The sequence below is a fragment of the Lissotriton vulgaris genome, chromosome 5 (genome assembly GCF_964263255.1).
Source record: "Lissotriton vulgaris chromosome 5, aLisVul1.2, whole genome shotgun sequence".
Taxonomy (NCBI): domain Eukaryota; kingdom Metazoa; phylum Chordata; class Amphibia; order Caudata; family Salamandridae; genus Lissotriton; species Lissotriton vulgaris.
Genome location: NC_141693.1, coordinates 296,316,171 through 296,338,971, shown reverse-complemented (window position 1 = coordinate 296,338,971; position 22,801 = coordinate 296,316,171). Strand labels below are relative to the sequence as shown.

Below are 22,801 nucleotides of genomic sequence, written 5' to 3'. Positions count from 1 at the left end.
GGGCTACGCACTGCCATACTCGAATATTTTGAGAAGAATGAGGGCTCTGTGGCGGGAGCAGACACTCTTTGGGAGGCCTTTAAGGTCACCATTGAGGGAGTCTGCATAGGCACACAGGCGGGAGTATTAAAGTCATTGTGAATGTAGCTCCAGTCAATAGAACAGAATTTCCGATGTCTCAAAGCAGAATACGAGGCTACTCTGAGTTGGCTGCCATTAAGGACCTGATCACAGAATACAAAGATACAGCGTAGAAAGAGGTATGTTACTTGTCACTGCGTCATGTGGCAAGGGCCTATGGGGAGAGAGGCAGCCCAGGCCAAACTCTGGCAACCAAACAAAGAACATTGGCACACGCCCACATCACAAAAATAACCTCACAGGAAGTAGTGTCATGCCATTACACCCGGACCATCCTGTCCTCCTTTAAAAAGTTCTATACCCAACTTTATGACTCACGCAAAACGTTCTCATACACTGACATTGCAGACAACTTAGAGGACATAGCTCTGGTATGGCTCTCCATAGAACAGCGCGAATATTTAGTGCAGCCCCTCACTGTTAATGAGGTGAAGGAGGATATCAGTGCCCTGCCCAACAGCAAAGCCCCGGGCATTGATGGATTGCCGGGTAAATTCTATAAAGAGTTTGCCAAGATATTGGTCCCGCACATGCATACAGTATATGAAGAGGCGTACACTAAACAAATACTGCCCCCATCCCTTAGAGAAGCCTTCATCGCTACTCTTTTTAACCCAGACAAACCTCTCAACAATTGTGAAACATATCAACTGTTCTCATTAATTAACATAGATGCTAAAATACTGGTCACTAGACTCTAGCCACTCCTTACGAATATGAGGTTACCAGACTATTCCGGCTTCGTTCCCACTGAAACAACAGCATACAATCTCTGCACACTTTTTGCACTCCTCCACTAATTAGACCCATCACTGCAGGCGGCGGAAGTTCTGTTAGACGCCGCCATTGCATGGACACATTTTTACAGTTCACCACCACATGGGGACGCTTCAGACAATCCTTAGGAGGATACGCCCAGTTATATACTGGCCCTTTGGCATGAATGAGGATAAATGGAACACATCAGAACCTTTACACATAAATAGAGGTATGCGACAGGGATGGCCACTATCCCCGATCTTATTTGTGCTAGCCTTGGAGACCCTGGCATGTGTGATCTGTCAGAAACATGCTGCAGCCGGGCTGAGATGTGGTCAACATCCACCTACAATATCGCTATATGCTGGCGACATGATATTATGTGACCCAGAACCACACACCCAGAAAGTGCCAGTCATAAGAGAATATATCAGATACAACGCTACTCTGGCCTAAGCATAAATAGGTGGAAATTCAATATCTTTTCCCACTCACTGTTCACCCAGTCGTATAAACTGGAATTCCCTTTGGAATGGAGTACGAACCCGGTCAAATATCTAGGAATCTGGGGGCATAGAGATCCAGAATATGCAGCCTGGTGCAACTACGATAGGGTAGTCTCTGAACCTGAGCAACAGGTACTTCGGTGGTCATGCTTACCACCATCACTAGGGGACAGGTAGCAATTATAACAAATTTAATACTGCCCTTGTTCCTCTATCTTTTTGCTAATATACCTATTCTGATAACCCTACATTTTTTCAAAACACTCCGATCGCATACGATAACTCTGGCCTAAGAAGACAAGCAACCTAGAACCATCAGATTAGCCTCGGTTTCCCTCTTGGTTACCACTCAAATCTTAACCAAACACTATGCCCTTGTGATGGGAGAAGTGGTCAATCACTTATACACTTTTTATTTTTCTGCAAGTATTATATCGAATACTCCAAGTGGCTTTTAAACCCCAATTTTAAAAAGAGACAGCCGATCAGTCTGGACGAGGCTTATCAGTGTATAATAACCCTAGATGATGTAGATTTGATTTTTTGCACTTGCACTCTTCTTAGAATTGCCATTAGAACATGTAGGTCTATGTTGGACCCTTGAGCCTTTTGATAATATTGAAAAATGTTTTAATGGTTTTATGTAAAACTTTTTCCCCATTTTATTCTCAAATATAACGAATGATTATGTACATTTTTTGGTATTTAAATTGTATTCATGTAATGGATTGACTGTTTTACTATGAATTTGTGCTTTTATGGGTACCAAGGTATCCGAATAAAGTTAAAGAACGGAACTGAACTGAACTGCAACCTAGAATTATTTGGGACATGCTCACACTGCCATAGAAGCAGGGTGGCTTTGGCGCTCCAGAACTGCATCTATATTATTTGGGCGCACAGACACAATATGCTCACTCATGGTTCCACCCAATAAATATCTACCACACTTAGCGATAGACAGAGATGATGAGAGTCCCATCCCACTTGCAGCCATACTACCACATGGACGCCAAGAGGCATGTACAAATTAACACCATTAACAGCAACACAAGAGCATGGAGAGCACAGTGCGCCTGGGCTAGCAAACTTCCACTGTGAGCCCCAGCAATCCTGTTGCTATACCACCCTAACATCTAAGTCACTCATGAGAAAGGAGCACTAGCTGTACTTGGGAAACTAGGGTTAAAGACAATGGGTATGCATACCCTTAAGGTATGTTTGTGTAATTGGCAGACATGAACATTCGCATATCACCAACTACGCGGCACCATGCCAATTCTTCACGTAACTCCCAACTCTGTGCGCTACAGGCATTGCTGACTGGCACCACATAAAGGAAACTGGTCAAAAACGTATATAGTGCTTCGCAACAAAATCAATAAAAAGCAATACCAGAAACTCTAGAGAAATTGAATGCTGTTCTAGATACACCACTGAGTCAGGAAGATTGGGGATCTTGTTGTGCGCTAACCGGTATGCTCACACCTAATTGCAATCTAAGAATATTTCATTTTAAATACTTACAACAAACGTATTATACCCCCATAAGATTGTTTAAATACGGATTATGTGAGGATATCAAGTGTGTACGTTGTAGTGCTGCGAAAGCTTGGCAACGTGGGCAGGTTAGATGGTTCTGGGAGCAGGTTGCAATTGCCCTCACAGATATGATGCTTGAGACCGCAGAGAGCCCCCTACGGATGTGGTGGCTCGGCCTGGTAAAGCCAATACAATTGGCAAAACGCAAACTGTTAGCGGTGGCTCTCCTTCTGGCAAAGCCTCGATACATTGGGATAAGAAGTCTATCCCCAAGATCACCACATGGCTTAAACAAATGGCATATTGCCGAGACCAACTTGAAATGTAGGCAGAGGAACTGACGACCACCTAAAGATATATGGGGCCGGTTCACGGCTTACCTATTGTCTGGGCCTGAAGAATACTAAAATTAGCATGTATATCGATGAGTGTGGTGAGTAGATTCATAATGTAAGCTCCGGCCTGTGCGGAAGCCTACAGCATAACTGTATAGTATCCCAAGAACATGTGGTAGATAATGGCAGATGTTATCTCATTGTGGTAAACGTTGTTAAAACGAAAGAAAAGAAATAACTATTCAAGATTAATCCTGCCTCGGGTTCTATTCCTATTTCAGGCACTCCCTATTAAGGGTAGAAAAATATTTGATCATGCGGACGTTGAGATTTACCTGGAACAAATAAGGCCTAGACTGCAGATTCAGTTCCAATAACAGCCCTTACATAAAAGAGGACTGGATCTCCAGAACATCTATTTATACTATGCAGCAGCGCAACTCTGGGTTATACTGGATGTTTCTTGCTTTGAAAAATGAATGAACTGAGTGCTAATGGACCACACCGTTGTAAATCCTTAATCAATCTAATATACTTACTCAGAAAGCAGAGACTTCCAGAAGTATGCTTCAACACCCCAATAGCCACTATCTTTTACATATGGGAAAAGTTAGTAACTAGGCTGAGACCTAGGACATCCTCACATCCCTACCCTCCAATACATTGAAAAAATAATTTATGACAGCAATCAGGGAAGGGCCCTTTAATGGTTGGAGAGAATGGGAAATACTCTAGGACAGCAATTCTTTTCAAGGGTGTGTGTGTGTGGGGGGGTGGGGGGGGGGGGGGGGGGGAAGGGGGGTGATTAAATCATTCCTGCAATGTAAATCCAAAAACCTGTACACAGCTCTTCCACGCCAGTAGGGGGCGGTACCTCCACAGAGATACCGAAAGCAATGTGATAATGCCATAGAGTGCATTTTGTCGATGCCAATGAGACGGGACGAAAAGAAGGACATCCTGTAAGTTGAGGTGCAGAGTAATAAAATATTTAGATCCTTGTTAAAAATTGCCCATGGCCATTCTACAAGACACGGAGAAGCAACTGCCTGTAAAGGGAGGGAAGGTAGTACTTGAGCACCAAATGATAGATACACGGAATCTGATCATCAGTAGACCAGGCCTCTGATCTTCAGTTCCTTCAGATGAGCATCTCACCCTAAGGTGGAGTAATCGGTCGCCATAGCTGGTGGGGACTGAAAGGACATCCATGCCACCAGGTTCTCCTCCACACGCGCCCGAGGCTAGATCCATTTCAGTGACAAAGTCTGACGAGTCACACAGGTGCTGGAACCATAATGCCATTCAAGACTCAGATTTCTACTTCCTTTCACAAAAACTCAATATCTACTGTAAAAACAACGCTATTTGGTCTAGGCTGGTCTTTGAACTCTCCCTTTCTTTGACAGATCTTCAAATAGAAGAATGTCCTCAGTGTAAATGTCTACAATGTGAAACTCACTCATTGTAAGAGTAATCTGCAACTAACAATAAATCTTAAGCCCAAAGCCCTAACTCTTCCCATGCTGATAAAAACAGTTACAATCATCTCCAAAAGAGGTAGGCATATCACATTATAAATGCATCAATTATCATATTATTCCCCAATAAAAATGTTATGCTCTATGCCACCAGTACAACTCAAAAGCTAATTCACCCTAACCAAAATATCTCATAGAACCCAATTTACAATCAACATTCTGCTCAACACAGAAATCCGTAAAGGGTGGCAAGGATCCCAATGCAAATAAGAATGCTTCCCCAGAGTTACTAGGCGCTATATAGAAGCCACATTATAATACAAATCATCCACTGCGGCCACAAAGACATGTAGAACAGACCTCTGTGAAAAGCTTCATAACACCATGTCATCTGTGCCAAACTACAAATGTGCTCCAAGAAGAGCTTTACAAAATCTTGCCAGAAAATAAAATAACTACACCAAAATCTTAACAACCTTAATATTCAGCCCACTCAGTGCCAACGTTAACAAGACACTAAAGAACTGACTGTGCCATATCAAAGGCTACATGTCTAGCTTGATCTTACAGAACAATTCTACTGAGCATCCTAAAATATCATTAGCAACCTCTTCAAGGCAAAAATTCTACAGGTTATCAGACTACTTTTCATCACCTTTGAAAAACAGTCATCCAATTTAAAATGCAGAGGGATGCAAAATCTTACAAAAAACGCCTATCAACTTTCATGCATTTTCAACATCTTCACCTCCCTCTTTCAATTTTCATAAAACCCAAAATACAAACCATTTCAGACACATTTTCACAATTTACATCCAATCAGGCTTCATCACACCACTCCTCCATATGAAGTACTGTACCTTAACTTTAGTCTGGTGTTCCAGCTGCAAGGTTTGCTCTTGTAACTGGGCAAGATTGAGTGCTTCCTTAGCATGGCCTGGAATTGAAAAATATGGGAAAACATAAGAAAATGTTTATTCCATTGGAGCGAACTGGGAATAAAAATAGTACAGTCAAAAAAGATAACGGGCCACTTTAATTTCCGTGCCTGAATGAATGAATGTAATGAATGAAAATACATTTGTAGAGTGCATGGTTACCCGGGAGTGTCCCAGCGCTATGGACCAACATGGAAAGGGGCGGACTAGAATGAATGAATGCCTGGAGCCCAATCAACTCTCATAAATTGCCACAGGGTGTTTTCCTCCCAATGTGCAACAAGTATAAAGTGGCAACTACAAGATGCATTCTACTAACTGCTGAGAGGTGCCATGTAGGTAGATTAGGACTTAGTAATTATCCAGTTTCTTTGCAAGGGGCATTTATATATGCATGTATAATGCCTGGGGACGGCTAATTCTGCAAAAACCTTTACTGTCACGTGGAATGTTGGCGTACACTTTCGGCTAAACAATTAGCCTCACCTTCTAACTCGGGTGCCCCTGTGAGTACATTTATTTTAAAGTACAATTCACCACAATAGAAAACACAATATGCACTAACAAAGATAACAGGCCAGGCTTACATTTAGGGGTGGAGTAAAACATCTAATCACTTAGCTGCAAACCCCTTTCGCTCCAAAATGCTAAACCTTTTTTAGGTCTCACCTCTCATTGAGCGGAGCGAGACTATAGGGGCTTAAACAGACCTTACCTAGACTGGCGATTTGATGCTGTGCCTGTGAGCTTTTAGGTCAATGCGCAAGCGCATTGACCTAAAATGCGCGTGCACAGCATCAAATCGCCAGCCATATGTTGTCTAGCTTGGTGCCGCTCCACCCCCTGCCGGATCAAAGGCTGTCACGGCCTGCCGGCCGTGCTTTCAGTTTCACAGCCGCCATTTAACTTGTTTAACTTGTTAATCCGTGCTTCGCCGCTCCCCTGCTCCCCCCCACACACACACTCAATGCAGAGAGCTTGCTTTTAATTATATAATTTCGCCAATGCTTGTTTTTGACATTGTTGTGCTTGTACGTTTGAAACCCAAGTATGGAGTTTGCCAATCTGTCTTGCCAGAACGCATGCCTTCATTTCACCCACCACCTCCCGCTCCGATATTCATATGTTCACACTGATTTACGATTTTTTTTACATTTGCTTGAAATGTTTTGTTTTTGGCGCTCGTATTTTCAGTAGCAAATAAAGAAAGTTGCTCACATTTCTTCTTTCATCTCCAACCTACCACTTCTCCGTGTTGCTGCCTTTCGTCGCCTCCCTGTTGCTCACGCACCACGCAATGCCGAGAGCTTGTCCCCACCCCTCCTCCATCTTTAAACACTTCCTTTGCTGCCCCCGCCCCACACCCCTCCATACCGTCACCACTGGACTCGTGCTTTCACTCGCTCCCTTTCTCCTCCCACCCAGCATGTTTCTGTCTTGCTGCCCCCGCCCCACACCTCTCCCCACCGTTAACGCTGGTTTAAAAGGTAGGCTCCTTTCGGCGTTTTATTTATTAACATTGATTATCCTCACAGATCCCATCCTTAAAGAAGTCATCCCTGCCACCCCTACCATCACTTTTAGACGTGCATATTTCATGCGCAATGAGTTGGTGAAAAATAGCCCGAAACTGCCAAAACCACAAACTGGTTAGCACCACGCAAAGGTTTTTTCAAGTGCAGTTCATGCCGGGCGTGTACATTCGGTATCAATACCACCATGTACACTACCCCTTTTTCTGATAAAACCATCGCCTTGAAAGCACACTATACTTGCCGTACTGAATTCGCAGTTTACATCCTAAAATGTAGCTGAAATCTTTGTTATGTGGGCAGCATAAAATTACAAGACCATGTACGGGTGCTACAACATCTTAGAGCGATTGTAAATTCCGATCCAGCCTACCCCGTGGTCCGCCACTTTAAAGCTTTTCATGACAACAATCTCAATTGCATACAATACTTTGTCATTGACGCTGTGGCACCCAACATAAGGGGGGGCAACAGGGAAAAGACTCTAAGGCAATTAGAGTCGAAGTACATAATAGAGCTGGACAGTAAGTCCCCAATGGGGCTTAATCTTGGGGAAGACATGTACAATTTTCTATAGATGCAACCGGGGACCCTTTAGTACCTGGACGTTCCCTGTTCTGCTCAGATCTATAGTAGATCATGCATACACCCTGTCATGTATTTCTACCAGATTTTGTGATCTTGCTTACATACGACTTATTGAGGAACTGTATGATTCTTTCTCCAGTAGCCGTAACATTTTAAGGTGACCTTTTGGCTTACGCACGACTCACAATTAGCATCGGATGATGCTCAGTCGACCCTTTGCCTCTCGGTTTTGTATTCAGTTACTGAGTTCCACACATGGATTGATCCAAGTATCTATATTTATCTTTTTCCCCCCTTTAGAAGTAATAATAGCATTGCTTATAAGACAGCAGCTTCAATATTTTTCATTATGAATACACCCTGCTGCTATACGAATATGATACATCATATTCCACATTCTCGTAGTTTATAGTTTTTAACTTTTTTCATTTCCTTTTATACTCAGTTTGAAACTTGTTAAGCACTTCTTGCACATAGTAGAGGAACACATTAGGGACGCTTTTGCTTGTATTGGCATAGATACTTTAGGATGCCTGCCTATTATCTAAAAGTTAAAGAAAAATACAATGATGCCTATGGTATTCTTTTTATGACAATTATAAAATACTTATAAAAATAATACCATAGGCATCATTGTATTTATTTTTAGTTGATTTTCCCAGATGCCTTGTTGGTTTAATGGGTTTCCCCTGTGATAATTGTTTATTATCTAAAAGTTTGCACACAGATATATACATGGGCCATTGGGTGCTATATTGAAGCACGCCATAATGTTGTGCATCTCTAATTCACAGTAGGGTTAATACCTTATTTTTAATATTTTCACTGGTGCAATATTTACCGTGTACATTGAGGAAATACTAGTAGCAGTATCGAATTCCATCTCCAAGATAGCAATGTCTGTGGGCTATAGCATTTTTATAATAAAAGCGCACTGTTTATGCAATATTTAAGATGAATCACAGTAAAATAATTTTTAGTGGGGATTGATTTGCATTTGAGCATTTTAAATTTAGCTAACGAAGACATAAGCATTAAGATAGATGATACTTTCAAAAATGATGCATTCGTGCAAATTATTCATTTTTTTGTACACACATCTGTGATTTATGTTTTATATTTTAATATACTAATGCCAGGAAAATTCATGATGAAATGACTTTATGTAGAGATACTTTATGTATAGGCATTTTGAAGGCAAAGAACTACAAAACAGTTTCACAAGTATTTTTTCTATGTCTGCTATTTGCGCACTGACATCACTGTTTGGCGTCCCTTTGTGATTTTTAAATGTTTGCCTTACCGCCCGTTTGTTTGTAGTGAACAAGGACACAGCCTGGTGTCCGAAACGCGTCTGAGGCATGCACGTTTCTCTACACAGTAAATAAAAATTTGGCAAGCAACCATTATCGTGTCCGTGGTCCTGTTCGGTGCAGCGAAGCACTTGGGAAGTGGAAAAATTATATATATGGCACGAACTCCTCTTCAGGTTGGCAAAGATATTTATTTTTCACAATGAAATGTCACAACGCGTTTCGGCTGTCCTTGCAGCCTTGATCACATAGCGGAATGCGGATTTTGCCATAGTTTATAGTACCACCCATAGTGTCACATGATCCCCCATGAACATAGAAGACATACGTCAAAAGTGCTGAGTGCTGAAATAAATAAATATGTAAACCCGGGCATTTTTAAAACACGTTTAAAGCAATGAAGTTTGTAATATGCACCAGCCGGTACCTCATTAAAACCTGCTAAAAATCAGCGTTTAAGATGAATGTTTAAAATGAAAAGGGGCTACGTACATAATTAAATGAATTGAATAGATTTTTGCTTTCAAGTAGTTTGCCTATAGTCCACTTAACATGTTGTGCTAACAGCATAAATGCATAGTCAATCACAATAAACCACTTGATTGCCCTTATATTGCATTCACATTTGATCCTCATAGCATAGCTGCCATTATCCAATTGCTGCCTTTGTAATCAATTCATTGTATTTTTTGCAATATGTTAATCTATGCACAATCACAAAGCAACTAACAATGTTAGCAATCAGGTTTCCTGGTAGCAATACATTATATTATAATATATTACAGTAGCGAGGTTTAGATATGCTCGAGAACATAACTATGGTGTATGCCTCACGAAGTCCTGAGTACATGTGGCCAGTCACAGACATTTAATAATGGCATAAAATGCCGCCAATTCATGTGTCTGACCGCAACTAACTTTAAATACTTCTTAATCCGATAGATGCCCCTAAAATCAGTTCTTTAGAGTAATATTGTTGCGATAAACCCACTGAGCGTATCAGGGTCATGGATTAAATTGATGGACTGTAGGCAAACATATATTCATTAAATGCAACCATAACTATATGCCCCCGTTGTTCGTTATGAAGCCCTATACAATGTGCAAACTTAGCAATATAAAGTGCAATGTGATTAACTTATTAAGGTGCAATTGTATATAATTTCCTCTGTTGCATGCAAGTCCTACCATCCCGGGTTCCAACAGAGCATGAAATGTAGGTCTCTGATAGCTTAGCTCTGGGGATAAAACTGGTCAGCTTGAGCAGTACTTTCTTCCAGCATCCTTTACCGACTAATGATAGAGTTGTAGACCGATGCAGGTGGGAATTGCAAAGGTTAAGAGTCAGAGTCTTCCAACTGGTGTTCTATCTGACAAGGGGCTGAGTTAAAGTAAATATTTCTGCTGAATGTGGTTCAGGACTGCCTAGAGAAGAAGTGCACCGCCTACTAGAGGAGTAGTATCTGGATATCACCCAACAAAAGCTTGGAATTAATTCTTGAACGCAGCTGTGTGATGAAATCTGTGAGCTGTGGTGAGGCCTATGTCACACTAGGACAAGTGGTGACCCAGCTGCTGAATAGTATTAATCATCAACTGTTTGCAGTGCCCAGGCCAGAGAGATATCCTCAGCTGCAGTAGGTTTATTGGGGCGCCCTTTTGTCTCCTGACCCAGCCAGAACCGCAGTGAGACATGTGTGTTCTCCTACCTGCCACACAAGATCTTGAAGACTATCTCCGTATTTCCTCCACACCTAGAAAAATTTGAGGTAGCTAGGTAAAACTTTGCTGATACCAGCGTCATAAACCATTTAGAAATATCGGTGTTGGAATCTCCAGTCCTGTCTCCCCTACCATCGAATTTTTGCCCCTACATCTGTAGCCAATGGTAAATGTGGACTTTAAAGGTTACAGTGCATTTTACTTAAAATTGTCACATGCGCATGGAATCCTAGTGACAGGCATTAGCAACACCTTAGCCCCCAACACTGTTGAGTTCCATATACCAAGTCATCCACATCACAGAGCAGACACGCTCCATTCCCATTTGTTTCCCAAGCAGAATCGCAAATCCTGTGCGGACTCATCTGAACGTTTTGGGCGGCAGGCATAGGTTCTCGACATAGGGGCTTTTCTGATAAGGCACAGACACCTTGTAACAGTGAACCACACTGATAACATTCTCCTCAAAGATGCATCAGCTGGAGGGGGCAGACACTGAACTGCATCTAATGAGAATTAAGCCAGGGCGATGATGAGGTTCATGAATTGTGCTTTGATCTGAGAATCCAGTGTTTGTGAGAACCACTGAACAATAGTAGAATAGACATAATGGAAAAAGAAAATCTTGCACCTAACACCTTGAGACTTTTGGACTCGGATCTCTCGCTAGGAAGGGCTGACAGTTACGTTTCTTTGTAGGTCATCATTTTTTTTGTCAACAATGTTTTCATGACATTGTCCTTGCCATTGACATTTTACAGAAAGAAAGGGTACATCCCTGTGTAGAATATATAACACCAAACTCCTTCCATCACGGACAGAGCCGAGGCCACACAGGGGAATGATAGGAAAAACACTTTGATTCTCGGCAAATGCATTTCGGCCTGACGGCCTTCCTCAGTGCCTAGCAGTATTATCAGGAGGCTTGCACAGTCACAATTTATAAATAGTCCTACTGCGTTGTAATAGGACGACAGCAACTCCGCCCCCACCAGGTGTGTCTGTTCACTGCCCCGAATGTTCCAATTAGGGAGTGAACTACTGGTCCCAGAATGCTGTAGGCTTTCAGGTAACAAACGATGGGGCCTGCAATAACGCCAAGTGACCTCACTGCATGCTGCAATAACCAAAGTGCTGTTTAAAACCAATGTCCTGCTGCGTTGAGTCTTGTGTTTCTCTGGGTCCCCAGACCACGCCAACCTCCTTGCACCGGAATCCATCACACGGCGGCAGGTATGGCCATGCAACCCACCCTTGTGTGAAGTGTGATCACTTCACAGCCGTCTTCTCTCCATCCGGTAAATAGAGGTGTGCACCAACAATCCAATACCTTGGAAATATCCACGAAGCTGCCGAGGTAGCAGCCAGAAATGTTGGGGCCAACTTGCAGCGTGGTGGCCTCTGAGCGCGTCACTGGCCGACGCGAAAACATGACACCAAACTCCTTCCCTCACGGACAGAGAGGAGGCCACACAGGGGAACGATAGAAAAAACACTTCGATTCTCAGCAAATGCATTTCGGCCTGACGGCCTTCCTCAGTGCCTAGCAGTATTATCAGTTTTACAAACTAAAGCAATTACCAAACATTCAGTTATTAAGAGGAGTTTTCAGTGTCTAGTCCAATACACCACCTTGAGTAAACGTAGATTATCTCTAACTCGCAATTCAGCATGTCAAGTACTAAAGGAAAACACCATAGCAGAGTTGCCCTAAATCAACACCGCTAAACAACCAGGAGCTAAGGAACCTTGGACTGACTTGGGACGGCTCAAAGTAGGTCTCTCAAAATACACCAGAGAAGCTAAAAAAAAATAAACATTACTGAGACAGGGGTGTAGGTCACCTTGCACATTCCAAGAACTGTCCTCTTCAAACAGAAAATGCAGTACCTTCCTTTGGGCAATGTTAAACCCAAAGTTATTAAATGAAATGTACAACAAATCTTAAGGGGAAAGTGACACACTTTGAATAATAAGCCTGTTAGCACCCATTTCAGAGTGCCACTGGGTACAAAGAGGTTACTGGGCCCAACCTTGGGGGTATGGCCTTTTGCTCCCAATGGACTGGTGCCCGACCTACTATGGATCCTGAGCAACTGGACCAAGTACCCCTTCTACAGCTGACTCAGTGGTAGATGTGAAAGCGCAGTCTAAGGCTCCCTTGGAGAAATAAATCAATGTCCAGCTAAATGCTTACTGTTATACCAAAAGGAAGCTTTCACAAACGATAACACATCCCCTCTGAATTTGGGGCGCTAGTGTCTCAACGACAAACCCCTGTCCCACCCGTTCCTCACAATGTGATATGTCCCATTCACTGGTGGTCCCATACAGGAGCCCACTCTGACCCTTCGAATACAGTTAAAAGTGTTCAGTGCCGCAGAGCTTCCAGCAACAAGTCCCCCAGGGCCTGGTTGGCCTGCAACGAGCCTTACCCACTCTGGCAGGGAAGAAGCATGCAGCGTCTTGGAGGGTGTCCCATCTGTGGGTACTTTCAACAACAACGGTCCTGATCAAGTGAGTCAGCTTCATGCAAACTTAGCTGCAGGACTCAGCAACTGCAGGCTCTCCCCTTAGCCTACACAGTACTGCTCCAGCAGTGATCAGAGGCATTTCTGCGCTCCTCCTGCAGGGTAGGTATCCATGTTCCCAAAAGGAAGGGGACGGGAGGGAATTCCAAAACTCCTTATCTCAATCCCGCTCGGGAGAGTTGATGCGCCCATGGCGCCCTCACAAGATCCATAGCGTTGCGTCAGTTGCAGCTCTTACTGCTCCTGTTGACCTATGGGTCACCACTGCTCACAGTTCACAGGCTCCGTACCAATCCATGCAGCACAATTATTCCTGGCATGTGGGGTTGCCGCACTACTACCACACAAGGCAGCACCCCTCCTGACTCAGGGGGTCACCACAAAGATGCCGCACAGGCTTCTGCTTTTACCATGCAGCAATCTTTATGGCTGCCCTCTGCAGGCATATGCAGTTGCGGACTCAGTCCTGCACACAGGCAATGACTCAATAGGTGCAGCAGCCATCTCCTCACACTAGGAGTCCACCCAACAGGGCTTCCCACTGGGCCTCGCTCCCTCCAACGCTCTCCTCTTCCTCACAGGGCACACTGTTCTTGGCAAGCAGCCAAACACTGGTGCTCCAGAGCAGGTGGTCTTGGGTTGCATGGGAGCAGGTAAACTAGCAGTCTGTTGCCCCCAGTCCTGGTCACAACCAGAAGTCTTACAGAGCCTTCCCTCCTTACACAGCCCAGTTGGCTGCTTGGCAGATGACAAATGTTGGGGTCTTGAGCTCCCGTTCTTAAAGTCCATTTCCAGATACCAAAGCTGATTTAGGGTCAAGGCCTTGACGTTTTAAGATAGAGTTCTGCTTCTTTTGAAGTACATACTTCTCCTCTCCTTCTTGAAAAGCCTGTCTGTCACAGCTGGTGAGACTCCGAAACTGATAGTGCCACAACACAGGCCATGGGAGGGACTAGATTTCACACCTGGATGTCAGCCATAGTAATATGTGCATCAAAAGCTTAATCTTGGGCTCTCAGTCCTGCTCTTTTTGATTCCCTTATCAGCCCCAACTCCTTTCTGAGATGTTTCCAGGCCCCTTCCTTCGGATCTCTCACTGAATCAAAGAGCATCCTTTGGAGAAGGGAGAGTGAGGCTCCCTCTACACTCTTCAGTGTGTCCAACATAGCTCACAGAAATGCTTTAATGCACAAATCTGTCTCGGGGGGGGGATTCCCATACATCCTCATGTCTTCAACAGGAAGACCTGGGCCTCCCAAAATGGAACCCAGGTTACACCATTTAATGCACCATTACAGGCACACTTGCCTTCAGTGTATGTACACAGTGCCAGCACACACATTGTACAGCACTGTTACCTCCATGTATTGTGCTAAAAACATACACTCATCACATAGGTTCATTCTGCACACAATGCTCAATAATGTATTTTTTCTGTATTGTGCCACTTACGGACACACATACACCCAGTACACATATTCACTACGTGCACAATACAATACCCGTCATGCGCTGTACTCCTCGAAGATGCACATACACCAAGTACATGCACGTAATTCATAGCACTACATCCTTCATGACATGAGCTCATAGCAATTACACATACACCCATTATTTACACTCACCATGCACAGCACTGCTCTAGCCGTGTACTGTACACTTCAAATGCACATATACATCCAGTGCAGAGTCACCACTCCTGCACTGCATAGCACTTCACAACTAACTAATGTAGGCCAAAGGGAGATTTTAAGGTTTCTCAGCTGAGTGCTTAAAATTGAGTGAGTCTGTAGATCTCACTCCAATGACACAGGTTAAAAAAGACATTTTCACTCCTACTGATCACTACATAGTATGCTTCCACCACTGTGTCTGTGTTGCTTAACTCCTAGTGAAAACAGTAACCTTCCACAACTATGAGGGTAGCACTATGGGTGCTCCTCCAAGTCCCCCAAGACCTCAATCCACGAGACAGGCCTAGGTCATGGTGCAAACACATATGATCTGAGTATACCTATGATGACAAAAATCAGCATTAGGGAACCAGAAAACAGTACAGTTGGGCACTCAGGGCAGGGGTACACATCCATTACCACTCTGAGGTCTTTTTCATCCTAACAAAATCACAGACATGTACAATAGAAACCAAGTACAAGTGTTAAAAACTGAATGAGTTAAATCTACAAATGTAAGTCCCCCAAGACCTCCATCCACGAGACAGGCCTAGGTCATAGTGCACACACATATGATCTGAGTTTACATATGATGACAAAACTCAGCATTAGGGAACCAGAAAACAGTACAGTTGGGCACTCAGGGCAGGGGTACACATCCATTACCACTCTGAGGTCTTTTTCATCCTAACAAAATCACAGACATGTACAATAGAAACCAAGTACAAGTGTTAAAAACTGAATGAGTTAAATCTACAAATGTATGCGACATAGCAGTGAGAGAGGCAAAGATTGAGGAATCTACACAACAGTTTCAAAGGATGTGCTTGAGAGAACTTTCCTAATTAACTGTGGATCATCTGAAATGCTCTGGCCTCAGACAGAGGACAATATGGAAGGCATCTATCCAAATACAGTTGATGTCCACGTTTGATGGGTAAAAGAACTTGTACATAAAACAAGGGTCAAAGATCTACAAAACTTCCTGTGCACGAGATGAGGCGCATGTCCCTGTTGCTAAAGAACACAGGCACTGTGGAAATAACCAAGCTTGTTGAAGACAAACAATTACTGCAAGGTATCAATGTTTCTTTTGCCGATCAGAAAGCCTGGTGGAAAGGTAAGAATCTGTGTTGATCTAAGAATTTGTAGGATATATGGACTGACTAACATACCTATTAAATATAAATAAGAACTCATCAACAATTAAGAATTGACAGCTTTCTGCACCCACACAACTTCTTTGTAACATCAGTTGCAATGCCCCGAGTTCCAAACTATTACTGCACTGGAAGAAGTGTTTGAGTACAGAACTGCTTGCTTGAAGCAGTGGCATTATTGTTCCAATTGATCCACCGCATATTCAAGAAAATGTCAGGGAACCTATATTTTTAAAGGGGTATATGTAAAGGAAAGGCAGGAACAAACAGCATGCCCGATGGGGGATTTGCACAACAACAAGCGAGAGAACTCACTATAGAGCTCAACAAACATGGATAGGTGAAAGGGTGGTAACATAGCTAGTGGCTTAGTGAACGTGTGAGAATCAACACCTAAGGTTTACAGGTGTCTCCAACTAGTCGATCGCGAGCTACCAGTAGCTCCCAGACACCTTCAAAATAGCTTTCAGTCTTGAGTTCATTTTCAAATAAGCACAGGGTCACATGTTTCTTTTAACATTAAGGTTACTTCACATTATTATCATGGGGTGCAGATAGCTGAGAATGATAATGGGCAGTGCTGGAGTCGGATTTATGACACAGGCTGGGTCACAGAGGTGAAGAACTGAAGCACTGAGGTATTTAACCCTTAAATAACAGTCCTTGTTATGTCAATATTGAAGCGTGAGAACAACATGAGGTTTCTGAATGCTTTTAAATAGAAGAAAATTAAAATGAAAAGTTACCTTAATGATTAACTTTTCATTTTAATTTTCTCCCATTTCTTTTTTTTTTTATAATTCTTTTTATTAAATCAAGGCATCAAACAGAAAAAGACACAATACAGATGAATCACATTATGATCTGCAGTACATTGATGAGAAGGGAGAGGAGAAGAACCAAAATATATACTTAATAAGGGTATCATGGGGATGGGGGAACATCAAATACTGAATTTCTAGGTGGTGTACAAATCTCTCCTCTATACTGACTCCATTGATTCCAAATTGAAGCCCACTTTCGAGGACGCCCTCTCGCAATATACACAGTTTTTTCTCGGAACATACTCCAATCCAAATCCTTCTTCCAGTTCTCAAGGGTAAGGGGGAGCTCAGCACCCCATTGTTGGGCAATATTTCTTTTTGCAATCATATAACTCAGTATGGTCCACTGTGTCTGTGCATTATTAAGATCAGTAGGTTCCCATATATTGAGAAGGCACCTTCGCGCCTCGGGCAACAGAGCGACACCAGTGACCTCTTGAATAACATTATGAATCATACCCCAATACTCGGTCATATATCTGCACTCCCAAAAAATATGTAAAATTTTTCCCACCAATCCACATTTACGTCTACACAATCCATCTTCCAACAACCCCATCCGTACGAGGCGGGGACCAGTAACATAGACCCTATGCAATATTTTTAACTGAATCAGTCGCAATCTTGCAGGAATAGCGACCACTTTTGGAGAAGACACCGCTAATTGCCAATCTTCATCATCCAATTCTAAACCATCTCGTGTCCACCTTACCTTCAGCTCCTTGAGTAAGTCTGTCCTATAAATTTATAAGTTTGTTATAGATCAGGGAGATCGTTTTGTCAGGGAGGTGACCATCTAAGATTCTATCCTCAAGAGGTGAGGAATCCGGTAACTCCTCCTCCGTATGCAGAGCAGCCGTTAATGAGTATCGAACCTGCAAATAGCGGAAGTATTCAGAGTCTGAAAGCTCGAATTCCACTTGCATTTCTTTGAATGATTTCACTCGCCCTTTGCCCCACATGTCCTTAATAGTCGAGATCCCTATCAGCTCCCACTTATCAAATCCCTTAGTATTCCACAGCTTACCTAATCTCTCCGAAGCAAAAAGTGGGGCTGCCAGTGTTAATTTATCTTTCCACCCCAAGGAACTCGTGGCATCATGCCAGATTTTTACTGCATATTTCGTCGGTCCCGAGAGACCAAGCCTCATCGGTTTAGAATACAGTGCTCTATTATAACTTCCACCCGGGAGTAGCCATTTATCCATGGCATATCCGGGATCTTCAACTGGCCCATATGTTCCATGATTGATAGCAGCTAGCTGGGCGGTCCAATAATAACGCTTGATATCTGGGAGGGCGATACAACCCTCATACCACGGGAGCGTCAGCTTGGCTAAGGCAATACGGGGCCTCCCCTCACATAACAAACTTCGTTGAAGTCCCTCTACCTCGTGGAAATAACTTGCGGGCACTACGTCTAAAGTATTTTGAAGGGCATAAAGGAAGCGTGGCAGGGACATCATCTTGAAGAGGGCTGCCCGCCCCAACAAAGAGATTGGAAGCCGTCGCCAATGAGCTGAGTTACTTCTAAGCCTCCTCAGAGGGGGGAGAAGATTTTCAACATACCTAGTTGTCGGGTCCATTGAAACAAAAATACCAAGATATTTAAATCCACTCGTGTTAATCTGGATGTGACAATTCCTCGGGGGGGACCGGGGCCTCTCCACTAAGGACATACAAAACAGATTTCCCCCAATTAATGGAAAGTCCGGAATTTTTACCAAAAGCAGCCAGGACACTGCATACTACTATGAGGGATTTTCGGGGGGAGGTCAAATAGAGCAGAATATCATCCGCATATAAGGAGATCCGGTCCTCCCATGCAGGGGACCACCGTATTCCACGAATTAATGGTTCCCAGCAGATCCAGGCCGCCAGGCGTTCCAAAGCTAGGGCGAAAAGGAAAGGAGAGAGGGGGCAGCCCTGTCGCGTGCCTCGTCTTAAATGAAAGGGTGCCGAGACTCGTCCATTCACCACTACCTGGGCGAGCGGCTCAGTGTACAATAACTGCACCCAGCCAATAAATTCTGGTCTGAATCCAAATTTAGTCAGGGCCGCCCAAAAATAGGACCATTCCACAGTTTCAAAGGCCATGGTTGCATCAAGAAAAGCGATAACCGCTGATTCCTGCAGAGTATGTGGCCTGGCTATCACTCCATGCAACCTTCTCAAATTCAAGGCAATATTTCTATGGGGATAAATCCTGATTGGTCCGGGTGGATCAATCCACTAATCACTTTTATCAATCTGTTGGAAAGGATCTTAGCTAATATTTTGGGCTCCGCATTTAATAAAGAGATAGGTTTATACGAGGTACATTTATCCTTGTGCTTACCTTCCTTATGGATTACTACTACCAATGCCACTCTCTGGTCCCTAGGCAGGATTCCCTTCTCCCGGGCCTCAACAAACATACACTTGAGGTAATGGGCTAATCTATCCGGTCTAAGTTTATAAAGTTCAATTGGGAGTCCGTTAGGGCCCAGTGCCTTGCCTGAGTTCAACGAGCGGATAGCCAGAGCTGTTTCATCAGCAGTTAGGGGACTATCCATAAAATCAATATCCTCCTTAGATAAACAAGGGAGCCGTATATCACAAAGTAATAAATGAGAGTCCTCCTCAGGTCGATCCGAGACCGAGGTATAAACAGTTTGGAAATATTTCGCAAAACTATCCACTATATCTTGAGGATCCGTGAGCAACTCTCGCTCTTCCGTAACCAATTCTGGGATAACACGCCCGGCTCGTTCTTTCTTGTCCAGCCATTAATGATAAAGCTTGACCCCTGATAACAGTTTTGAATGCCTCCCAAAGTGACACCACAGATGACACAGATCCTTCATTCTCTACAAAATAATCGTCCATTCCCTTTATGAGGTCCCTACGAATCTTAGGGTTTCGGATATACCATGGGTTAATAGGGGCAATTATACCCACAGAGTGTGGTGCGATACAAAGCCAAAGTGGGGAGTGGTCAGAAATGCCTCTCGCAAGATTTATCACCTCTTTAATGTAGGATGCCTGATCCGCTAGGACCAGACAATAGTCCAACCGGGAGAGGCTACTGTGCACACCTGAGTGAAAGGTATATTGCTTCTTATCTGGGTGAAATAGTCTCCAACTGTCTACCAAACCCATTGCTTCCATAAAGTCAGGCAACCATCCCTGGGCCCGCGTCATATCTCGCGGGGGGGCAACTATCCATTATTCCAGATACTACAGCATTAAAATCACCACCTATAATCAAAAGTCCCCCCCATTTGTAATGCAATATGTGTTGTAATTACGTGACTTAGATGTATTGATATTACAAATAACAATGGCTTTTATTTTTTTTTTAATTAATACTTAAGTAAAAGTTATTGTAATTTATAAAGGCAATAGCTTAAACTTTTGTAAATAACTTGTGAAGATTATGTTCAGTGTATTTTATTGTGACAAAAATGTATGCACAGAAGTGAAATATTTACTTTTTTGTGACATTTGTAATAAAGCTTGAAAAATTGAGAGAACCTATTTGAACCAGTTGTTGTTGAATGGTTGCACAGAGTGATGTTGTGGTGGCGCCGAGTGATGTTGTGGTGGCGCCGAGTGATGTTGTGGTGGCGCCGAGTGATGTTGTGGTGGCGCCGAGTGATGTTGTGGTGGCGCCGAGTGATGTTGTGGTGGCGCCGAGTGATGTTGTGGTGGCGCCGAGTGATGTTGTGGTGGCGCCGAGTGATGTTGTGGTGGCGCCGAGTGATGTTGTGGTGGCGCCGAGTGATGATGTGGTGGCGCCGAGTGATGATGTGGGGGGCGCCGAGTGATGATGTGGGGGCGCCGAGTGATGTTGTGGGGGCGCCGAGTGATGTTGTGGCAATAGACACACAGAGTGAGGGCAATAGACACACAGAGTGAGGGCAATAGACACACAGAGTGAGGGCAATAGACACACAGAGTGAGGGCAATAGACACACAGAGTGAGGGCAATAGACACACAGAGTGAGGGCAATAGACACACAGAGTGAGGGCAATAGACACACAGAGTGAGGGCAATAGACACACAGAGTGAGGGCAATAGACACACAGAGTGAGGGCGATAGAAAGATAGAGGGCGATAGATAGATAGAGGGCGATAGATAGCGGGCGATAGATAGATAGAAAAAATGTGTCACTGTCTGCATTGTACCCCCAAGCCCATAATCTTAAAAAACATGGGAAGTGCTATTTTAATGCAGGACTCCATTGTACGCTATATTTTGCCCCTTTCAGTTGTATAAAAGTCCACTTGTGACATTACTTCCTACCATGAAATAGCACCACAGCGATGTCACAGAACAGCCTAATAAATGGGAAGAGAAGTAAGGCATGCCATCAGGATACTAAATCATATATATTTGTTAATAATGCCGCAAATAATGGTAAAAATAAAACTCAAATTTAAAAGACATCTTAAATATACACACATTAGGAAACTGGAAAAGAGATACCCTAGACAGCCTGGCATATTTGCTCCAGAAGGGCAAGAGTAGCAGCAGATCGCTCCTGGTCACCAGCCAATATTATATCCCTGTAATCTCAATATTGTGAAGATAACACTCATTTTGGGGGAGTTTCACTTTAACAGACTGTAACATTCATATGGTGTATGATTAACTAAAACTGAAGCAAGGCTCGTGCTTCTGCGTTATATCCGGTATAAGTAATACGTGGTTTAAATAGTGCCACTTAACTTGGGCTTGCGGTCGGATGGAATGAATGAGTGTCGCAGACTGCTAGGCGGGTGCGTGGCCATGTCATGCAGTTCTTATTATGTGCTGGTCTATTTTCAGCCTCTGCTTTAAAAACGTGCATCCAATTGCCGGTGGGAAGCACAGATCGGGTCCGATAAGCAAAGCAGGTGGATGCCAACACTTACCATATCTCCCTTCAGCTGAATCCGCGTTACAGCCTCACTCTAACATTTCTTTAAAATAAAAAGAGGATTTTTGACTGGCTGCAGAAAATCTTGGCCATGAAACTGACGTCAATACTTTCCTGTTTATCATGGCCACAGACGGTCCCACTGGCTGAAACCTAAGCCTATCCTGATGATTTGATCTAGGCCGGCTGGGAAAATGTATGGCGATGTGTGGGCAGGAAGAGCAATGGGCTGCGAAGGCTCATGGAGCGGAGCAGCTGGGGAGTGGTACTGGCATGGAGGGGTGCGGACAGAGACATGTGGGCAGAAACAGGGAAAGGGAACTCTGCGGCCAGGGAACGGAATGGGCTCGGAGAGCTGTGCACTGGGAGAAGGGCAGACAGATAACTGCGGGTTGGGAACAGGCTGGGAGACCTGCTGGAAGGAAAATGTGGTGCAGGCTTCGCCGTGAAATGGATCCAAAAGAAAACAAGGCACATACACACAGTCCCCAAGCGCAATTTTGGAAAGAGGGAGACCGAGACAAACGAGAGAAAAAAAAAAAGGTTATGTTTACCCTCTCACAATGAAAACCGATGAGAGAATAGAATCAGCGTGCACCGCCCTATCCTCTGTTGAAGAACAACCTAGGAAGATAAAGACGAAAAGAAGCAAGGGAAACACAGCACATCTCCCTAGTTCCTAATAAGCAGCCCAGGTACACCCAGCCCTAAAAGTAACACAGTGACGGGCTGCAGAGTGTGATCGGTAGACCCGGAATCTGATTTGGGGGCGAAGGAACATGCTCAGTAATATTTTTTTGTTCGCAGCCCTCAGAGTCGGCTCATTACCAAGATGCTGTTTATATGCGCAT

The 22,801-nt window shown here is 43.7% G+C and overlaps 1 protein-coding gene across 1 annotated transcript in view; it reads right to left on the bottom strand.

Annotated features, from left to right (window-relative positions):
* Positions 1–22,801, bottom strand: part of LOC147710752 (ATPase family AAA domain-containing protein 3-A) — a 554,267-nt gene that overhangs the window by 508,504 nt on the left and 22,962 nt on the right. Inside the window, exon 2 of the mRNA XM_086921474.1 lies at positions 5,625–5,701. Coding sequence (XP_086777600.1) covers positions 5,625–5,701 — 77 coding nt within the window. The remainder of the gene's footprint in view (positions 1–5,624; positions 5,702–22,801) is intronic.